This window comes from Zeus faber (assembly GCF_960531495.2).
Source record: "Zeus faber genome assembly, chromosome: 7".
Classification (NCBI taxonomy): Eukaryota; Metazoa; Chordata; class Actinopteri; order Zeiformes; family Zeidae; genus Zeus; species Zeus faber.
In genome coordinates, this window is record NC_137203.1 from 24,504,803 (window position 1) to 24,521,947 (window position 17,145).

Here is a 17,145-nt window from a genome sequence, read left to right on the forward strand (position 1 = left end):
AACAGGCTTTTGTGCTAAGTCCTTCACGGGTGCATATAGAAGGGATTCATTTACATCCTATAACATTTACAGAACTGGGGAAAGACCAGGGTGGCCTCCTTTACAGCGTCAGACAGCAGCGAGCAGAGGAAAAGGTTGCTCCTTGACAGTGGTGGGGTTGGGCGGAGGAAGTCATAAAAATTCACTGTCATGATTGGTATTTATGTTGTTATTGTTGTCGCTGTGGTTGTTGTTGCTATGGTGGACGTTCCCGTTTTCGATGTTAATCCCTCCCTCGTGTGTCACAATCATAAAATAATTTAGCATTGCAAAACACTGAAACCTGTAAAAAAAAAAATCGTTCCCATCCCATTTATCATGCAGACCACAGAGCGTGTTGCCACAGGCTAAAGGAGCCACATTGTTTTACTCTCTCCTGTCTGGGCCGTGCTGTCGAGGGGAGGAACGGTTCATGTTTACTGTGTTTTAGCGGTACAACACCACAGAGAACATCAGAGACCGCGCCGAAGCGGCTTTCCTGTGGGAGAGCATCACTCTCCAAACATCTGGGGCCACAAAAACCAACCTTCCCAGATCAAAAAGTGACAATGAAAGCAGTCACCACAACGAATACAAACATCATTCCATTAGACAATAAATAGGCGGTGGGATCCCCTCCGGCCAGACTTCAGGTCGGCCTCGACGGATGAGAACCGGGAGCTGATATCTGACTGCTGTTCCTTTGTGGGCTGGAGGTCTCCACCATCCATATCCTGATCAATTATACAGTTTAGCACAAAAAATGTTTGCCACTGTCACAACAACTACATACAAGCGCCCGCGACATTCACTGTCGGCGCTCTCCAGATTGAGCTGGTCGGGGGAGCTGGGAATCTGTCGGAGCCGCTGCACCTCATCACAAGCCTGAGTATTTTACACTGAAACACCTTGCCCCACGAAATATGTTTTAGCGGGAATTGGTCCATATCACATTCCTTTAGAATGAGTGGAATATGTGATGGTTTGTGCGAGGGGGCTAGGGGGAGTCCCCCCCTCATCGCCCTTCAAAGGGAAAAAAGGAACCGAAATATCAAGAACAACAAAAATGCGGGGTAGTGTATAAACCAGCCCTATAGGAGCATGCCACAACTTTCATGTGTATGAGAAAAGGGCCACGAATTGAGCATTGTTTGCTGTGAAATGGGATTCCGGCTCATGAGAGCCATTGTTCTATTTCGGCTTGCGTAAGTCTCTCTTGGCTCGCTGCACAACCATTCTGACTTCTGACAAACAGCATCTGCACCAGGGACAGCGCTTCCTCCCACGAGACGGACGGGAACAAACCCAGTATAATCACTTCAAATAAACAGGATGCCATTAATTGTTTCCCCCATCAAGCGAAGTGCATCTCAGGGTATTCAGCGAGAGCTCAATTAATCATTTTAACGCTTTGACTCATAACGTGCCAGAGAGAAGAGATGAATTGTCTGGCACGGAGCATATTGCCAGTTTAAAAACAAACAAACGAAAAAAGCCAACCCTCGCTCATCCTCCAAGGCCGGGCTTATTCACAACCACAGACAGCACACTCCGTTTACACCGCCGCTCGTAGCAGCCCGGGCCAGATTACACAGGCCGTCTCCGTGAGGCAAACGTAACACCACCCTGTGAAAGGAATACCGGCGCGCAGGCAGGAAGCGTGTTCTTTAACCTTATCTGAGCCGAAACAACCCGGCTTTGAACTCTCAGGCAGCTCTGTTGCGTTTGCGTTCTCTAATGCGTCGCAACGTGCGCCCGGGACAGCGACACGCCGCGTTTTTACTGAAAACTGAGCTGTGGCCGGGACACCGCGGGCTCGTTTCGCATGTCAACACTGAGCCAAATGTCAACACAGGTAAACAAACACCCCCAGAGGCCGGAACAAACAGTGAGGGAGAGAGAGCGAGAGAGAGGAGGGGAGGGAGCGAGAGAGAGCGAGAGAGAGAGAGAGAGAGAGCGAGAGAGAGAGAGAGAGAGAAGGGGAGAGAGAGAGAGAGAGAGAGAGAGAGAAGGGGGGGGGGAGAGAGAGAGAGAGCAAGAGAGAGAGAGAGAAGGGGAGAGAGAGTGAGAGAGAGAGAGCCCTCGTCTGCGTCAACACCTGAAACACTGGTGGTGTAATGGGCCGGTCGTTGCCAGATCAAGGCTGGATAAAAGGACGTCGCAAAAAATGCAATGCAAACATCCTAAACACAAAACCAAACAGGGAGAAGTGGAGGAAGACTGACACGTTTAGAAGACACTTAAGAGAGACTGAGGTGAGGAGTTGTGACAGGACGTCCATTTTGAAGCCGATGGGGACCATGAGGGTGGGCTGGGGTGTCAGTCGCCACACTCGGGGGGGCAAGGACCGTCGGGCCGACACCGATGGCCTTTGGCGGTACTCCAACCAGATGTTTTATTTGCATAGTTTCTGTCGCAGCTCGTTGGATCAACTTAAAAATAAAAACAACTTTTATTTGTTAAATTGATTCTTTTGGGGGGTATCAACATGAAAATGTGCCTCTTCATTTGTCAATTTCAAGTTGAGTACACCTATGAAATACAGATTTTACAAATTTGAGCCTTTATTTTTATTTTTTCAAGTTGAAGTGACTTTAAAAAAGTCTTAAAATTGGTATTTAAGTGCATCTTGCATCTTTCCGGAGAGTGTCGATTTTTAATATGGATGCACTCACAGGCCACATGAAATGTATAGTATGTAGCTCAGCTTAATCTGAAATGCAAAGTACATTCAAAGAGGCAAATGAAATATATGTAAACGCACAATCAATCAAGCTTATAAAATGTGTACCAAAAAAATTCATTTTATCAACAGGATGTACCCATCTCATTGACCTGCATACTGCATTAAATGATGGTGAATCTTTATCATTGAGACAACTGGATGAAGTATCAATAGTAATGATCATCAACCACACTATTAGAAAATGATGGAACTACTGGGGTTGTCCTGATGGAAACCCCGTCGATATAATACAGAAAAGGCATCATTTTGCACCCGTTTTGATTGACTGCACAACATTGCAAACGAGATTGACAAGAACAAGAACATGCAGCGGTGCTCACATGTTCGGGGGCCGAGGGAAGGAGGAAGCCAGAGAACGAACACGCAGTCAGGGAAGCGTTTTGAGGGAGCGCGCCGCTTTGTTCAGCGGTTTAATCACAGGGAAAGCGAGAGATTCTCTCCAAAAATCCCAGTCCTCGTCGTACCCGGGAGATTAAACACCGGGAAAGAAACAGGCATTCCCAACATCAAAGTGCAGGTCGCCTTTGGAATGGGTGGCGCATCACTCCCTTTTGACGCGAGCGATTGCAACAAAGGTTCTCCTCTCTGTCACTCAGGAGGCGATGGAGGAGATGGAAATGGGACGAAGAAGAAAGAATGGACCTAACACAGTTGCTTCTAACTATGCGGACCCGTATGCAAGATGGCTGGAGCGTTGGTTGCGCATGTCCTCAGAAATGAACGAGACGCGTCCGCGCGATGCAGTTCCACACCTGACCAGCGGGGGCAGACGCTGAACAGACTACAACGACGGCGGAACGTTTCAAAGACAAACCTGTGTTGCTTGTCCGCGCTCGCATTTACAGCGATAATTATTCGGCGGGGAAAGTCGACACGGAGGCCTGCTAGTGGAAATGGTTCCGAGAGCGTTTACGTACCAGCGCAGAGGGAGACGGAGAGAGTGCCGACGCCGTGGTTCGTCCGGCGGTCCTTTCTCGAGATCTGTTTCTTCTCAAAATACGCGGGCAAGTATGTGGTCACGGAGGCAAAGACATCGCAGCCGCTTGTCTACATGTACGCGTCGTTAAAAACAGTTTTATCGACGGGCTTTAGGAAAAAAGAAGCGAAGTCCAAAGGTGCATTCCATGACTGGATCACCAGCAACTGGTCCTGCGGGACGGGGTGAAATCTTTGTCAACACAGGATTTTTTTGAAAACCTTTTTCACCTTTTGTGACGTCTCCAAGTCGGAGAAACGTTTGTGTTTGTGTTATCACCTTGTGTCAAGTTGTTTAACTGCCTCTGCCTCCTGAGGTGGGACGGGGAGGCGGGGGGTGACAAGTTATTTCGAGCTGTTTTGATATTTGAGCCCCAGGAAAGCCTACAGATACAGTATATCCCGCCTGTCTGCGGAGGGGCGAGGTCAGCTCGCTCACGGCGGTGACGCAGGTTAAAAGGAGTTCACCTGGGCTGGCGTCTGGCTCTCGGCCCTGAACCAGGTGTTACAGGCTCGGCGCGGAGGTGAGGAGGCCAGCCAAGACGCGCAGGTGCACTCCCACGTAGACGTGAGAGAAGACGTGTGACTGTTCGGACACGCAAACGCATTATATTGAGAGAAGCGCATCTTTGGTTTTCGCACGGATCCGTTTTTTCCAGTATCTTTACATCCATCGTCCCTTATTTAACAAACATACATTGACATATATTGAATAATAGATTTGAATATTTGGAATGATACGTATATTTTCCATTACATGCCAATATATTGTATTTTTTCTTCAGGAATGTATTACAAAAACATAATTGTATTTATTGATTTTATGTATTTTATTTATTTATAGAATTTAACCTTTATTCTACCAGATCTCATTGACATCATCCTGAGAACACACACCATGAAACATGACACATAAACTGCATAGCACTACATTACAAAACAACATTTAAACCTCGATACAGGGTATTAATCTTTCTTTTCAAAAACCGGGTATTTTTGTTATTGATTGTTTTATATAATCTTCCTGTTTAAATGTGTGTGGAAAAAAATGTTTAATTGACAAGAACAATAAAAAACCTAGATCATCATCTCATGGAACATAAGGAAAATATATTTTTGTTACAATTAACGGTTCTTGTCCCAGAGAGATGCAAACAGGACAAATAGTTCTGGTGCTAGTTCTGGTTCTGATGCTGGCTCTGGTTCTGATTTTAGTAATTTCCCCCTGGGATTATTTAAGTATTTCTGATTCTGATTCTGACTCTGATGCTGGTTCTGTTAATCGTGCTGGTTGTGGTTCTGGTGCTGGTTCCTCGTTCTGGTTCTGGTTTGGGTTCTGCAGGGACGGCGATCACAGTCCAGACACCAGGTTCTGACACGCCTTCAGACCTGCTCCGCGAGGGCCGTCAATCTCTCGCCGCACTTCAAACGGCGCTCCGAATCCATCACCCTCACGCTCACTCATCCCTTCACACCTCCCTGACAACCCTGCCGTGCCAGTCGACCAAATTACCCAGAATTATCTCAAGTCCGGTAAAACAAAGGCCTGTTTTTTTTGTTTTGTTTTGTTTTGTTTTGTTTTGTTTTGTTTTGTTTTGCTGTTGCTGTTGCTGTTGCTGTTGCTGTTGCTGTTGCTGTTGCTGTTATTATTGGAACATCAAATTCAGGCTTTCTAATTAAAGGCGACGCCCTGATTGTGGAGTTATCTGCTGGGAGAACTTCACTTTCAGTCATTATTCGTCGCCGCTCCGGAGGAGCAACAAACAACAACCGCTGGCGCTGCCAAATAGGACGGCGGTGAGCGGCGCTCTCCAACGCTCTCGCGAAAGTAAATATACTTCAGGGGCGAGCGTCTCCACATGCGGTTCCCCGAAGAAAGATCCAAGCGGCGGATGCGAAGAAAAGGCCGCGACACGGCTCCGGGAGCGCCCACTCCCATCCAGAGCATCACAACTCTAAAATCCATTTCATTGGAGTCTCGTTTCTTCAGAATTGCTGTTTCCTGTGGCTTTTTTTCTCGTCTTTTTTTTTTAATTCGGTGCGATGGGGGTAAACAAAGGTGACAATCGAGTGCCCAGGATATCAATCACCCCGTACGCAAAATCTATTCACCCGCGATCATTATGGCAGCGGTTTTGTCTCTATCAATAGTCATTTCCGTTTCCCCCCACGCAGCAGCACGGGAGTCTCCGGCAACGGAGGAAATCAATAGAGAAAATTTTGCTGCAGGCTCACACATTTTTATCTTGCTTTGAACGAGTCAGCTTTAATTTCGCTTTGATCTCAATTTGCTGCTTTTGGGATCGCTCGGCTTCACACAGAACCAGGAGGAATAAGCCCGTATCAGAGATTTCTTTTTTTTTTTTTTTTTTTTTACATTAAAAGCAGCCCTTTCAACCCAGGCCTTTATTTTGCGTATATGCCTCAGTGTCCATTACTGGTACAACAACAAACAGAGAGGCATCACAAAGATTTGCAAAAAAAAAAAGGGGGGGGGGGGGGGGATCAACTATTTTGCAATGGGTCTCGGATGCCTCCAACATCAGACTCAGAAGGGTTTTCTGTTTTATCTGTTCCAGTCAGGAAGGATTTGTGATCAGGCCAAGCAAATGTTGACAATGTTAGCGAGGGGCCGCAATAAAGAGATCCTTAGTGTTGCTGACAGACACCGTTCAGTGTTGTTGTGGGGTACCAGGTTGACACGCAGCACAGCTGGCGCCGTTCTCACTGACCCGCCAACCGTCCCGCGCCCGCCCCCGCCCCTGACACACATCCACACATCCACACATCATTAGAGACGACAGACCAAAGGGGTGGCGATAGTTTGGATTCACCTAGGGGCCTGTTAAAGATGTCTGCCCTGCCTTCACCCTTTCCCCAACCGGCGCGCTCTTATTGGAGGGGTTGTTTGGGAATTTGTTTCTCTTTTCTGAAAGCAGAGACAAAAGGAGTGGGATAAAGGTCTGGGCAGAGAAAAGACCAGCGCCTTGCTGTGGATAAAGGGAAGGCTCTAATCTAATTTGGTTGGAGGAGGATGTGTGTATGAGCTAGTTTGTGTGCGTGTGTGTGTGTGTGTGTGTGTGTGTGTGTGTGTGTGTGTGTGTGTGTGTGTGTGTGTGTGTGTGTGTGTGTGTGTGTGTGTGTGTGTGTGTGTGTGTATTTTTGTCTATCTGTGTGTGTGTGTGTGTGTGTGTGTGTGTACACCCGGTGCCTGCGCTGCACAGTGTGAGGGGACTGTGGGAATGGGACAGGAGGGCTGTGCTGTTGAATGGAGCCTCCGGAGCCAGAAGCAGTGGGGAGTCTCCTCGGGGCCGCACTGATTCCCGGCCGGGCCACTCAAAGAGGGATTAGAACGGAGGAGGCCTTCCTGATTAGCGATTCACACTCAAGTGCCCCCACAAGGACCCTGGGCGATAGTAATATCGCCGTTCGATTTGGCTCCACCGATGGGCCGCCACAGCCATGTTTACCTATTGGAAAAAGGTCCTCGTTCCCCCGGTTCGATGTGAACGTCGGGCGGATCTTGGGGTATTCGCACAGACGGCGAGAACTTTGACACGTGATCTGCGCGCAAACTCCTCCCGACACCACCGTCCGGAACGGGGGATGGACTTTGAGAGCGGTTAACTGTAACTGTTTTGGTTCATTGCTCCGTCTCCAGCCGGAGGGGACTCCCATACAACCCCCCCCCCCGAAACACACACACCCCTCCAACCCCAACTCCACCACTCTCCCACTCCCCCGCTGCCGACTCCCTCTCTTTTTGCTTTTTCAACGACCACCACATGAAAGGGGTATGATGTAAGATACGAGCTGCTGAGCTAATATCGCCGTTTCAAAGCGGGGTCAGCCCAGATGTTATTGGATTCAGTGCGTAAACAAAATTCATTACGAGTGTTTACTGCAACGAGGAGCCCGGTGGTTTCCAAGTACTATAATGTTCTAATCGTTCTAATCTACATTATATTAAGAAAAACTCCCTTATCGGCCACCGCACACGCTGACTCAGGGGTTTTCAACTTTCTGTGAGTGCAACTGTGCCCAGGCTATGGCGGCGGCATTATGCGGCTCACATGAGCCAGACTGCAAAAATGGACTAAAGTGGAAGTGAAGCAGAGGGCAAATTAGCCCTCGTTAATATCCAGCTTCATTGAACTGTTTAAACCATACGAGCAGAGAATTCCGGAGGCTTTGAAGCCGACGGGGCTCTTCAATAATTAATTGCCAAATTCATGTACACTTCCGCCAAACGCCTGACCTTTTACTAATACTGATGCTTTTTATTGAAACACCAGCATTTCAAAAGGGACAGAAAATTACCATCAGTGGCATTAAATGGGATTATACTTTATAGCAGTCTCGGATGAAAAAAGAAAAAAAAAAAGAAAAAACCCGGGGTTTAGTGCAATTCCCTACTTTATCATTATAAAGCACCATTCCCGTTTCTCTGTTGCCCGTAATGAGCGTCTTAATACTCCATCCACCTCGCCCGACTAAGAATTGTTTGTCTGGATAAAAAAAATACATTGTCTCCTCCTTGTGCAAGGTGATTATCATGTCTAATTTGAAGGGGACCACTCCAAAGGAAATCTTGAATGGAATGGGTTTTTTTTGTTTGTTCTGTTTTTTGTTTTTAAACCGGAGGTCACGGCGTCAAATAAAAGAAAAAGTGAAAATAACAGATGACGGTCGATAATTAGGATCATCCAGAGCTAAATGCTAAATGCGTGCGGAGGGTGAACAGGATCCCCGGACAATGCGAAGGGGCATGTGGACAAATAGTCTCATCTCCAACAGAGTGTGTTGTTTCTTGTCATTGTGCCGGCTCAAAGGGAAGAGGAGGGCCTTGGTTAAGAAGATTATAGCCCTACCCAGCCCGTACGTTTAATCAACATGCCCTTTCAGCGCCAGCAACAATGCAAAACATGTCTGAAACGTCCCCCCTCGTCTCTTCCGCCGCATACCTCACATGTTGCGACAGAATGTGAGAAATCGAACCGTAGCCATCGAGGGAACCACCGCGGGAACCCTGAACCCCTGTCAGAGAACCATCGGTCCCTGTTTTTTAAATTTAATAGTTAAAATTTTTAAATGTTTTAAAAATGATGTCCCTGCCATGCCGGTGTTGTTGATACTCATCTGCTTCTCGACGCCACTGACAGAAAAAATATATTAACTCCCAACACCTTTTTAACTGATCAATATTTCCCTGAATGGACTTGAAGGGAGTTCTCCTTTTCTTCGCCCCTTCGTTGCTTTCATCCGTGGTTAAATATGTAAATAAAATGTCTAAAGTCATTCTTCAAAGGGTAACAAAAGAAAAAAGGGGGCCGAGGGAGAAGACAGCCATAAAATTCCTGCAATTCTCCATAACATTAGCCAGAGGGGGGCCAGCTCCCAGCCGGAGCCTAGCAGCAGGGGAGCCGGCGCGCTCCATACAATCACACATCTCAAATCCCACACACACAAAAAAAAATAAAATATCTTTTCAGCTCCAGCCATCAAAGGGCCCCCTCCACCCCCCCCCACCACCACCACCCCCCTCCCCCCACACCCCCACACCCCCACCACACACACACACACACACACACTCCCTTTCACTTTATTAGTTACAGAATTATCTCACAGTTGCTGATTTCTCAAAGATGGAGCTGCGGCGTGGCTCGCTTCATCACACTGTTGAGGTGGCGGAGATAAAGTCGATGTGTGTGGACCTTTGTGTGAGTGTCTGCTAATATAATAATGTGTGTGTGTGTGCATGCACGCGGGTGTGCATGTGTGTGTGTGTGTGTTTGTGTGCGTGCATGTGTGCGTGTGTGTGTGCGTGTGTGTGTGTGCGTGTGTGTGTGTGTGTGTGTTTATGTGCATAGAACAATGAGGGGGTGCATACATGGAGTGGGGGGGGGGTTGGACAGAAAATAAGTGATTAAAAAAAAGGCTGAAAAGAAACGGTAGCAACGGCCAGATGTTAAAGACTGAGCCTGATTCCGGCCCTGTTTCAAAGAGATCTCATCACGACCAGCTAAAGCATCATAAAATAAGGGATGGAAGACAGGAGAGAGAGGGAGAGAGAGGTGGATGGAACAAAGGCTTCTTCTTATTAGTCTGTGTGACAATGTTTTTTTTAAATACGTTTCTTTGCACCAAAGGCGGAGGAGGTGAAGGCTGTGCTTTAATACGTCCCAGGCAGGTTTCATGACATCCAGATGATCAGTAATCACAGAGATTCAGGACTCCGCATACAGGACACGAATCTCCCCGACATCTGGGCTATCATTGTTTTCTTCTTTTTGCTTTTTATACATTTGTTTCTTTGTTTCTTTATTGTGCCTCCTCACCACACAATAAGGTCCCGGTGGAGCATAGATGGAGTGGGACGGAGCGGGCTCGCAAGCTGTTGTCCTGGTGTTTGTGGAGGGTTATAATATATGATGAGAGGTCGCCACTAGGTCTAAGGATTAAGTCCCTTCTAAAAATGATATGGAAAGGAGTGTGTTTTTTCCCCCAAATGTGTTATAGTGGACATTTCGGATGGAAAGTCTTTATGTACGACTTAAACCTCGCTGCCACGTGAGTGAAAATGTGGTGGAATAGCTCGGTGACGGATGAAGCATATAGAACTGTGCGAAGAACATGTCCGTAAGAGTAGTCACATCCTATATTTATGCTCGTGCTGCTCACATTGACGAATCAACAGCTGAAACGCCATGAGTGAGATAGGCTGCGCTAAACCGTTTAGCCACGCATTTATCATCTTACCCCAACACATTTCTCAAATTCTACTAAAAAGCACTTTGGTGACTCTTGAAGAAAAAAAAGGACTAAAAGCGCCCATGTTTACTTGTGATGCGGATTTCGGGTGGAGGCCGGGAACGGAACGGAGTATAAATCTTTCGACTACAGACCTTTACGAGGTAACATGAGTTGGCTTTGGAGAGAGATCTGGTATCATGCACACGCACGCACACACACACACACACACACACACACACACACACACACACACATACACACACAGAATCCTCATAACCAGTCGTCCTAGTCATTCATGCCAATAGAAAATGCGGTAGACCTACACAATCAGTAATTCACCGTTTCTTTGTTTTATGGCTTCCTCCCCTTTATTTTGGCTCTCTTCAGGACTATTTTGTTCTATATGGATCTTGTACTAATGATCATTTATGAAAATAATTTTGCTGTTACAGAAAAGGGATTGTAAACAGTAAAAACAGTAAAACCTCCAAAACATCAAAAGAAAAAAAATGTATATACTGTGTATATATATATATATATATATATTTTAATAGCTTAAGCAGGAACTCTTCAATGAATTTGAGCTCCTTCTAATGAGGGCGTGAAAGCTCCATCAATCGTCCACTGTATCTGACCATGGCCCTCGTGGAACAGCTCCTGACTTGGTTGTGGCTAGGGTTTCCTATCAAAGTGTCTTGGGTAAGCAAAACTATAATAAAATATCCCATATGACACAAAGGGAATCAATGTTGTAGGCCTAGATGACCAAAAAGATTACAAAACTAAAAATAAATGTAGCTTTGTGTACGCTTCACATTACAAAACAATAACCTCACCATGAGAAAGATTCCACATCAATCTTTAACATTTCTTCATAGATTAATACATGGAAATTACCACTTTCATTCTGACGATCATTCAAGTGTTTATTCTATTTATTGTATTAAAAAATATTGTTTCCTTTTATTTAACTGCTTGACAACACAAAATGTGAACATTGAAATGTCAATTGTGTTTTTAATAACCAATGATCCACATGTGAATGGTCACACCCCCTTCATTCTACATAGTCTGTCTGTGCTCTCCACTCTTTAATTACATGTAGGGCTTGCGTTCAAAACATACTGAACCCAAACAAACGTTTTTCCCCCACTCTATTAAAGTGCATATGAAGGTTACAGTGTTATTTATTCATGTGGATTTCCCAACAGAGGGAAATAAATTACAGGGTGAAGGAGGGGCGTGCTTTTATTCTAGTTTATCGTCTCGTGTGAACTATTCTGCAGAACATTTTGGAATCTTCGCCGGCTTTAACACGAGAAAGGATTTGGAATGGAATGGGAGGTTTCGTGTGTAAATGCTGTAATGATTGGCCAGAAGAGGCTCTTTGGGAATAACGAGCGTGTCGGTGAGATCTTTCTCATGCAAAGTGTCTCCGAAGGCGGATCTCCGCAGGTTGGAGCGGGACGGAGCGCCGAGCGCAGCGCACACTGCAGCTGACACGCCGCACCGTGGAGTGCTCCGCCGCTTCAGTGCTTTGTGATCCCGATCACCCTGAAAGCCCGCACTTTGTTATTTTTTTTTTAATTACATTTTGTTTAACCTCTTAATGGTGTTTACCCTGGATGTTTCAGACTTCTGTCCACGAGCGCCTCGCAAACTTACGGTCTCTGCGTTATCCGAGCGTCTTTCTTTCGGGGGGTGTGTGGGGCTGGGGGTGGGGGGTGGGGATCGTTTTTTTTTTTTCCTCAACTTGCGTCGCTGACTGAGATCGCATCGCAGCAGACACTGGGATGTACCGGAACCAGGGATACCGAAAAGGATCCTCCATGTGAAAACAAAGTTTTGGGACACGCTTTGGAATACAAAACGATGAAGAATTACAAAGTCGAGGACTGCGTCAGTGGTCTTATCTGCTGACCAAAAAAACACTTTCATCCACGGACTTCTCAGAAGCGCACTCAACGGGTTCAACGGGATCACCATTTCGGACTTTTTACTGAGTTATTACTTAGTTATTACTCTGTTATTAAACAATGGATTCGGAGCAGACGCTTCAGTAAGTTTTTTTTTATAATCTCTCTGATACATTGTGGTATATACCATTGTGCGTGTGGATGAAGGCACCGTGCGCTGCATCCTGGCGGTAAAACATACAATCATTGTTTTATTTCAAAGGGGATCAAAGACATTATAGGATGCCTTCTATCGCTGGACTGAGTCTAACTTGTGCTCTGATGGTGTTTGGGGGTAGTGGGGGCTTGTTGGCCATCAGCTCCATAGACACTGACAGAGGAGAGGGAAGGTGTCAACACATTAACATCCCCCTGTGCAAAGACATTGGCTACAACATGACCCGCATGCCAAACCTGATGGGCCACGAGGATCAGAAGGAGGCGGCCATCAAATTGCAAGAGTTCGCCACGTTGATAGAGGTTGGATGCCACAGCCACCTGAAGTTTTTCCTGTGTTCCTTATATGCCCCTATGTGTACGGAGCAGGTGTCCACTCCCATCCCAGCCTGCAGAGTTATGTGTGAGCAGGTCAAACTCCGATGTTCTCCCATTTTGAAGCAGTTTTATTACCCTTGGCCTGACTCTCTGGACTGCTCCAGGCTACCGACCAAAAACGATCCAAACAACCTCTGCATGGAAGCCCCTAACAATGGCTCAGATGAGACGCCCAAGGTCTCACACACCCAACCTCCAGATTTTAGGCCTCAACGGCCACTTAATGGACAAGATCTGCAGCTGAAGGACATTAACAGTAAGGAGATGTGCAGTAATCCCAGTAAGTTCCACTACGTGGAGAAGAGTGAGTCTTGTGCCCCTAAATGCTACCCCAAAGTGGATGTCTACTGGAGTCAGGGAGACAAGCAGTTCTCACTGGTATGGATGGCCATCTGGTCCATCCTCTGCTTCGTCTCGAGCTCCTTCACGGTGCTCACTTTTCTCATAGACCCGCAGCGCTTCAAATACCCAGAGAGGCCCATCATTTTCCTCTCCATGTCCTACTGTGTTTACTCTGTAGGCTACCTCATCCGGCTGTTTGTGGGAGTGGACCAAATCGCCTGTGACCGGGATAACGGCGTCCAATACATTATCCAGGAGGGTCTGGAGAGCACTGGCTGCACAATTGTTTTCCTTATCTTGTATTACTTTGGCATGGCCAGCTCCCTCTGGTGGGTCATCCTGACTCTTACATGGTTCTTGGCTGCTGGCAAGAAGTGGGGCCACGAAGCCATCGAGGCCAACAGCAGCTACTTCCACCTGGCAGCGTGGGCTATCCCTGCGGTGAAGACCATCATAATCCTGGTGATGAGGAAGGTAGCGGGGGACGAGCTGACGGGGGTCTGCTATGTGGGCAGCATGGACGTCAAAGCCCTCACTGGCTTCGTGCTCATTCCACTCTCCTGTTACCTTATAATTGGCACTTCCTTCTTGCTGTCTGGCTTCGTGGCCCTCTTCCACATCCGAAAAATAATGAAGACGGAAGGAGAGAACACGGACAAACTGGAGAAGCTGATGGTGCGCATCGGTGTCTTCTCGGTGCTCTACACGGTACCAGCCACCTGCGTCATTGCCTGTTATTTCTATGAGAGGCTCAATATGGACTACTGGCATATCCTGGCCAGGGAGCAGAAGTGCGTGGACGGCAACAGCCCCGACTCACAAGAGTGTGTCATGAAGAGCTCTATCCCAGCCGTGGAGATCTTCATGGTGAAGATCTTCATGCTGCTGGTTGTAGGCATCACTAGCGGCATGTGGATCTGGACCTCAAAGACCCTGCAGTCATGGCAGAATGTGTTCAGCAGGAAGTTGAAGAAGAGGACGAGGAGGAAGGCGGCCAGTGTATTCACCAGCAGTAGGCCTTACATAAAACCTCACCCGTCTCTGAAAGGACACAACACCAAGTATGAGCCTACAAGACCCCCTCCAACATGTGTATGAGAGTGTTGAGTGTCTTTGTTTGACCCCAAAATACTTTTAAAACCCTAACTTTAAATGCCACTTTTCAATCACAATGCCCTCAAAAGAAAAAAAAACGCCATGTTTTATTTATGCATACTGTGTTAAAAGTAATGCAGTGTAAGTTTTTTGGATCCTTACCATTTCGTGCTACAGCAGCTGCCTTTGTTTGGGCGGGTGGGGGGCTTCCTGGATTAAATTATCCTATTGGGGAACATGGGAGTAAAAAAAATCGTATTGTGTCCAAGACAAAAAAAAACTGTGGAGTAAATCATTTGGATGTGCCCCAAGGTTGCTTTTAATAATGTGCAATAGATGTTTTCCTTACTGGCAAAAAAAAGACGCTACTGTTCGTGGCAGATTCCAGGCGACAAAGTGACCCCACAGACAATGGAAGTGAATGGTCTGAGCATTGCATTGTGAATCTGTTGAATGGAAAGTAAGACTGTGTCATAAACGCTGGAGCTGGAGTCAGAGCAGCTGTAGGAACGTGCTCAGGACCTTGGGGACAATGCCTGTTGTGAGGCAAATTCATCAAGCACTCTGTGTTGAAAATAATATTTGTTCGTGTCGCTGAGTTTTCCTTTTGTTTTGCTGTTTTATAGCACAAGGGAACATTTGTATATATTTCTAAAGGTTCATATTTCATAGAAAAATTAATAAAATGTTCTAATTTTTAATGCTGACAAAACTAGAATCCTACATTACAACTTGCATTGTCTTCCTTTGAAATTATGACACACCACCAAGATTTTTTTCCCCCAGTTTCTTTTTGCCGTAATAGCTCTTATTTTGACAGTTTGCGTTTCTATTCTTTTCATTATTTTGAAAATTAAATGCATAATGAATCTAACTGGAAATGAATGCAATGCTGTATCATAGCTGCATTTTGAAAACAGTCTGACTCTGAGAATAATGAAATATGTATATATCATCTTTACACAGACTGACACTTGCCTACATGAGGTGACACATTTTACCAGCTTCTACTGTGCTTCCTTGAAATTAAGAAAATGTTTTTGTGTTTATGTAACTCCTCCTAACTGTAAATAAGAAACACATGGGAAATCTGAATCAGAGATCACCACCGGGTCATCTGTTATCGACGACGCATTCCCATCTCTCATCTCTCTATTAATATCTTTCTATTAAGGTCTATGTCTTTGGAAAGTGGATTAGGTATAAGACTTATTTATTATTTATTATTTATTTTCTTCAATTTATTTACTTATTTTCTTAGAAGTATTATTTTTTTGTTCTCAAGTTCAGATAGAGTTGTTGATTTACTTCCGTCATTGAGATAATCTGAGTTTCGTCGGGCCTAAAACGGCACTGGTGTACATTGCTGCGCATGATACCGGAAAGTTCAGTTTGTGATCGTGAACACGTTCAAAGACTCATTACCCATGATATCATCAACATGTGCCGACTGTTGGGTGGTTGCGGTGTCGGTTTGGGTAACACTGTTGTTTATCTATCGCTGTCTTGCACTGGCGTGCATGTACATCTGCGTGCATCAATAATGGCGTTGTACAATAATCCAGTAGTCATTCAGGACAGGATTAAGACTGTTTGAAGGGCCTGGATTTAAAAAGGAGGGCAGCCTTAAAGAAGAAAATACAAAATACCTGTCATCTCCTTTTGGTTTAATCGGTCCAGGCGCGGTGGCATTTGTAAGGACACATCTGGACTGGATTTGAAGTAGTTACATATTGACAGAAACCCATTTCTAAAGCACGGCCAAACTGCACACTTTGTCTGGCAACCGTGACTTTTTTTCTCCGTGTTAAATGGTCCTTAAACTTTTAACAATTGAAGGCACTTCCCTGTGCTACATGTCGAGTCTCGAGAGCTTAGCGATGACTTTTGTCCTGACAGCTCTGACAGAAAGAGGTAAGTCGAAAAACATTGACAGGTCGTCAAATGTTTGGCGAGAGTAACGGGGGGGTTGCGCTTGTTTGCTTCTCCCCCCCGACTGTTCAAAAACAAAAAACAAAAAGATTTATTTTTTGAGCACAGGTCTATGTATCTCTGTCTGCCCTTGTTTCAAAAGTCATGTTTCAGAGTTTCCAGCTACGGTGGAGAGTACTCCCTAGTCTGATAAAATTGCAGGAGTGTGGTAATGTGCTGTCCCCGAGGGCATTCAAGTTCCAGCATCAACCCAACCTGTTTTAACAGTCAAAAAAGCGCATGACTCAACTTCTATGTGGCTGAATCAAAGTCAGCCAGTGTCTATTGATACTGTTGCACAAAAAAAAAAAAAAGGTGAGTGCTTCTGAGAGCTTCAACAGAGGCCACCTGGATAACGCCCCCCGAGGTGTCTGGGAAGGCTGTAAATATAAATGACAGTTACCTCCCCGCCCCAGGGCTTCTTCAGCCAGGCAAGCTTCACTTCTCCACTGCTCTGCTCTTCAAAGGGAAAAGCCAGCTCTGAGCAAGGGCTAGAAAGGTTTTTCTGGAAATCATACTCCGCTTGCATGTGCTGCCGGATTCCCGCTTCTTCTTTTTATTTTTTATTTTTTTAAGGTGAAAAGTAAAAGCACTTATATTATCAGAGACAGATTTGCCGGTTATCGAACATGTTCTCGACAGTATGCCCCCCCCTTGCCCCATGGAATCTCTCAGCTCACTCATCTAAGTGACTCATTGTATGATGTCTGTGTTGTCATTCCCAGTGATGGTCTG

The 17,145-nt window shown here is 45.9% G+C and overlaps 1 protein-coding gene across 1 annotated transcript; it reads left to right on the top strand.

Moving 5' to 3' along the window:
• Positions 1-12,690: 12,690 nt before the first annotated feature.
• fzd10 (frizzled class receptor 10) lies at positions 12,691-15,164 on the top strand (the record flags this gene model as incomplete). Its single annotated transcript, XM_080004284.1, has 1 exon — positions 12,691-15,164. The coding sequence occupies one exon, from the start codon at positions 12,691-12,693 to the stop codon at positions 14,440-14,442; it is 1,752 nt and encodes a 583-aa protein (XP_079860410.1). The 3' UTR covers positions 14,443-15,164.
• Positions 15,165-17,145: the final 1,981 nt, after the last annotated feature.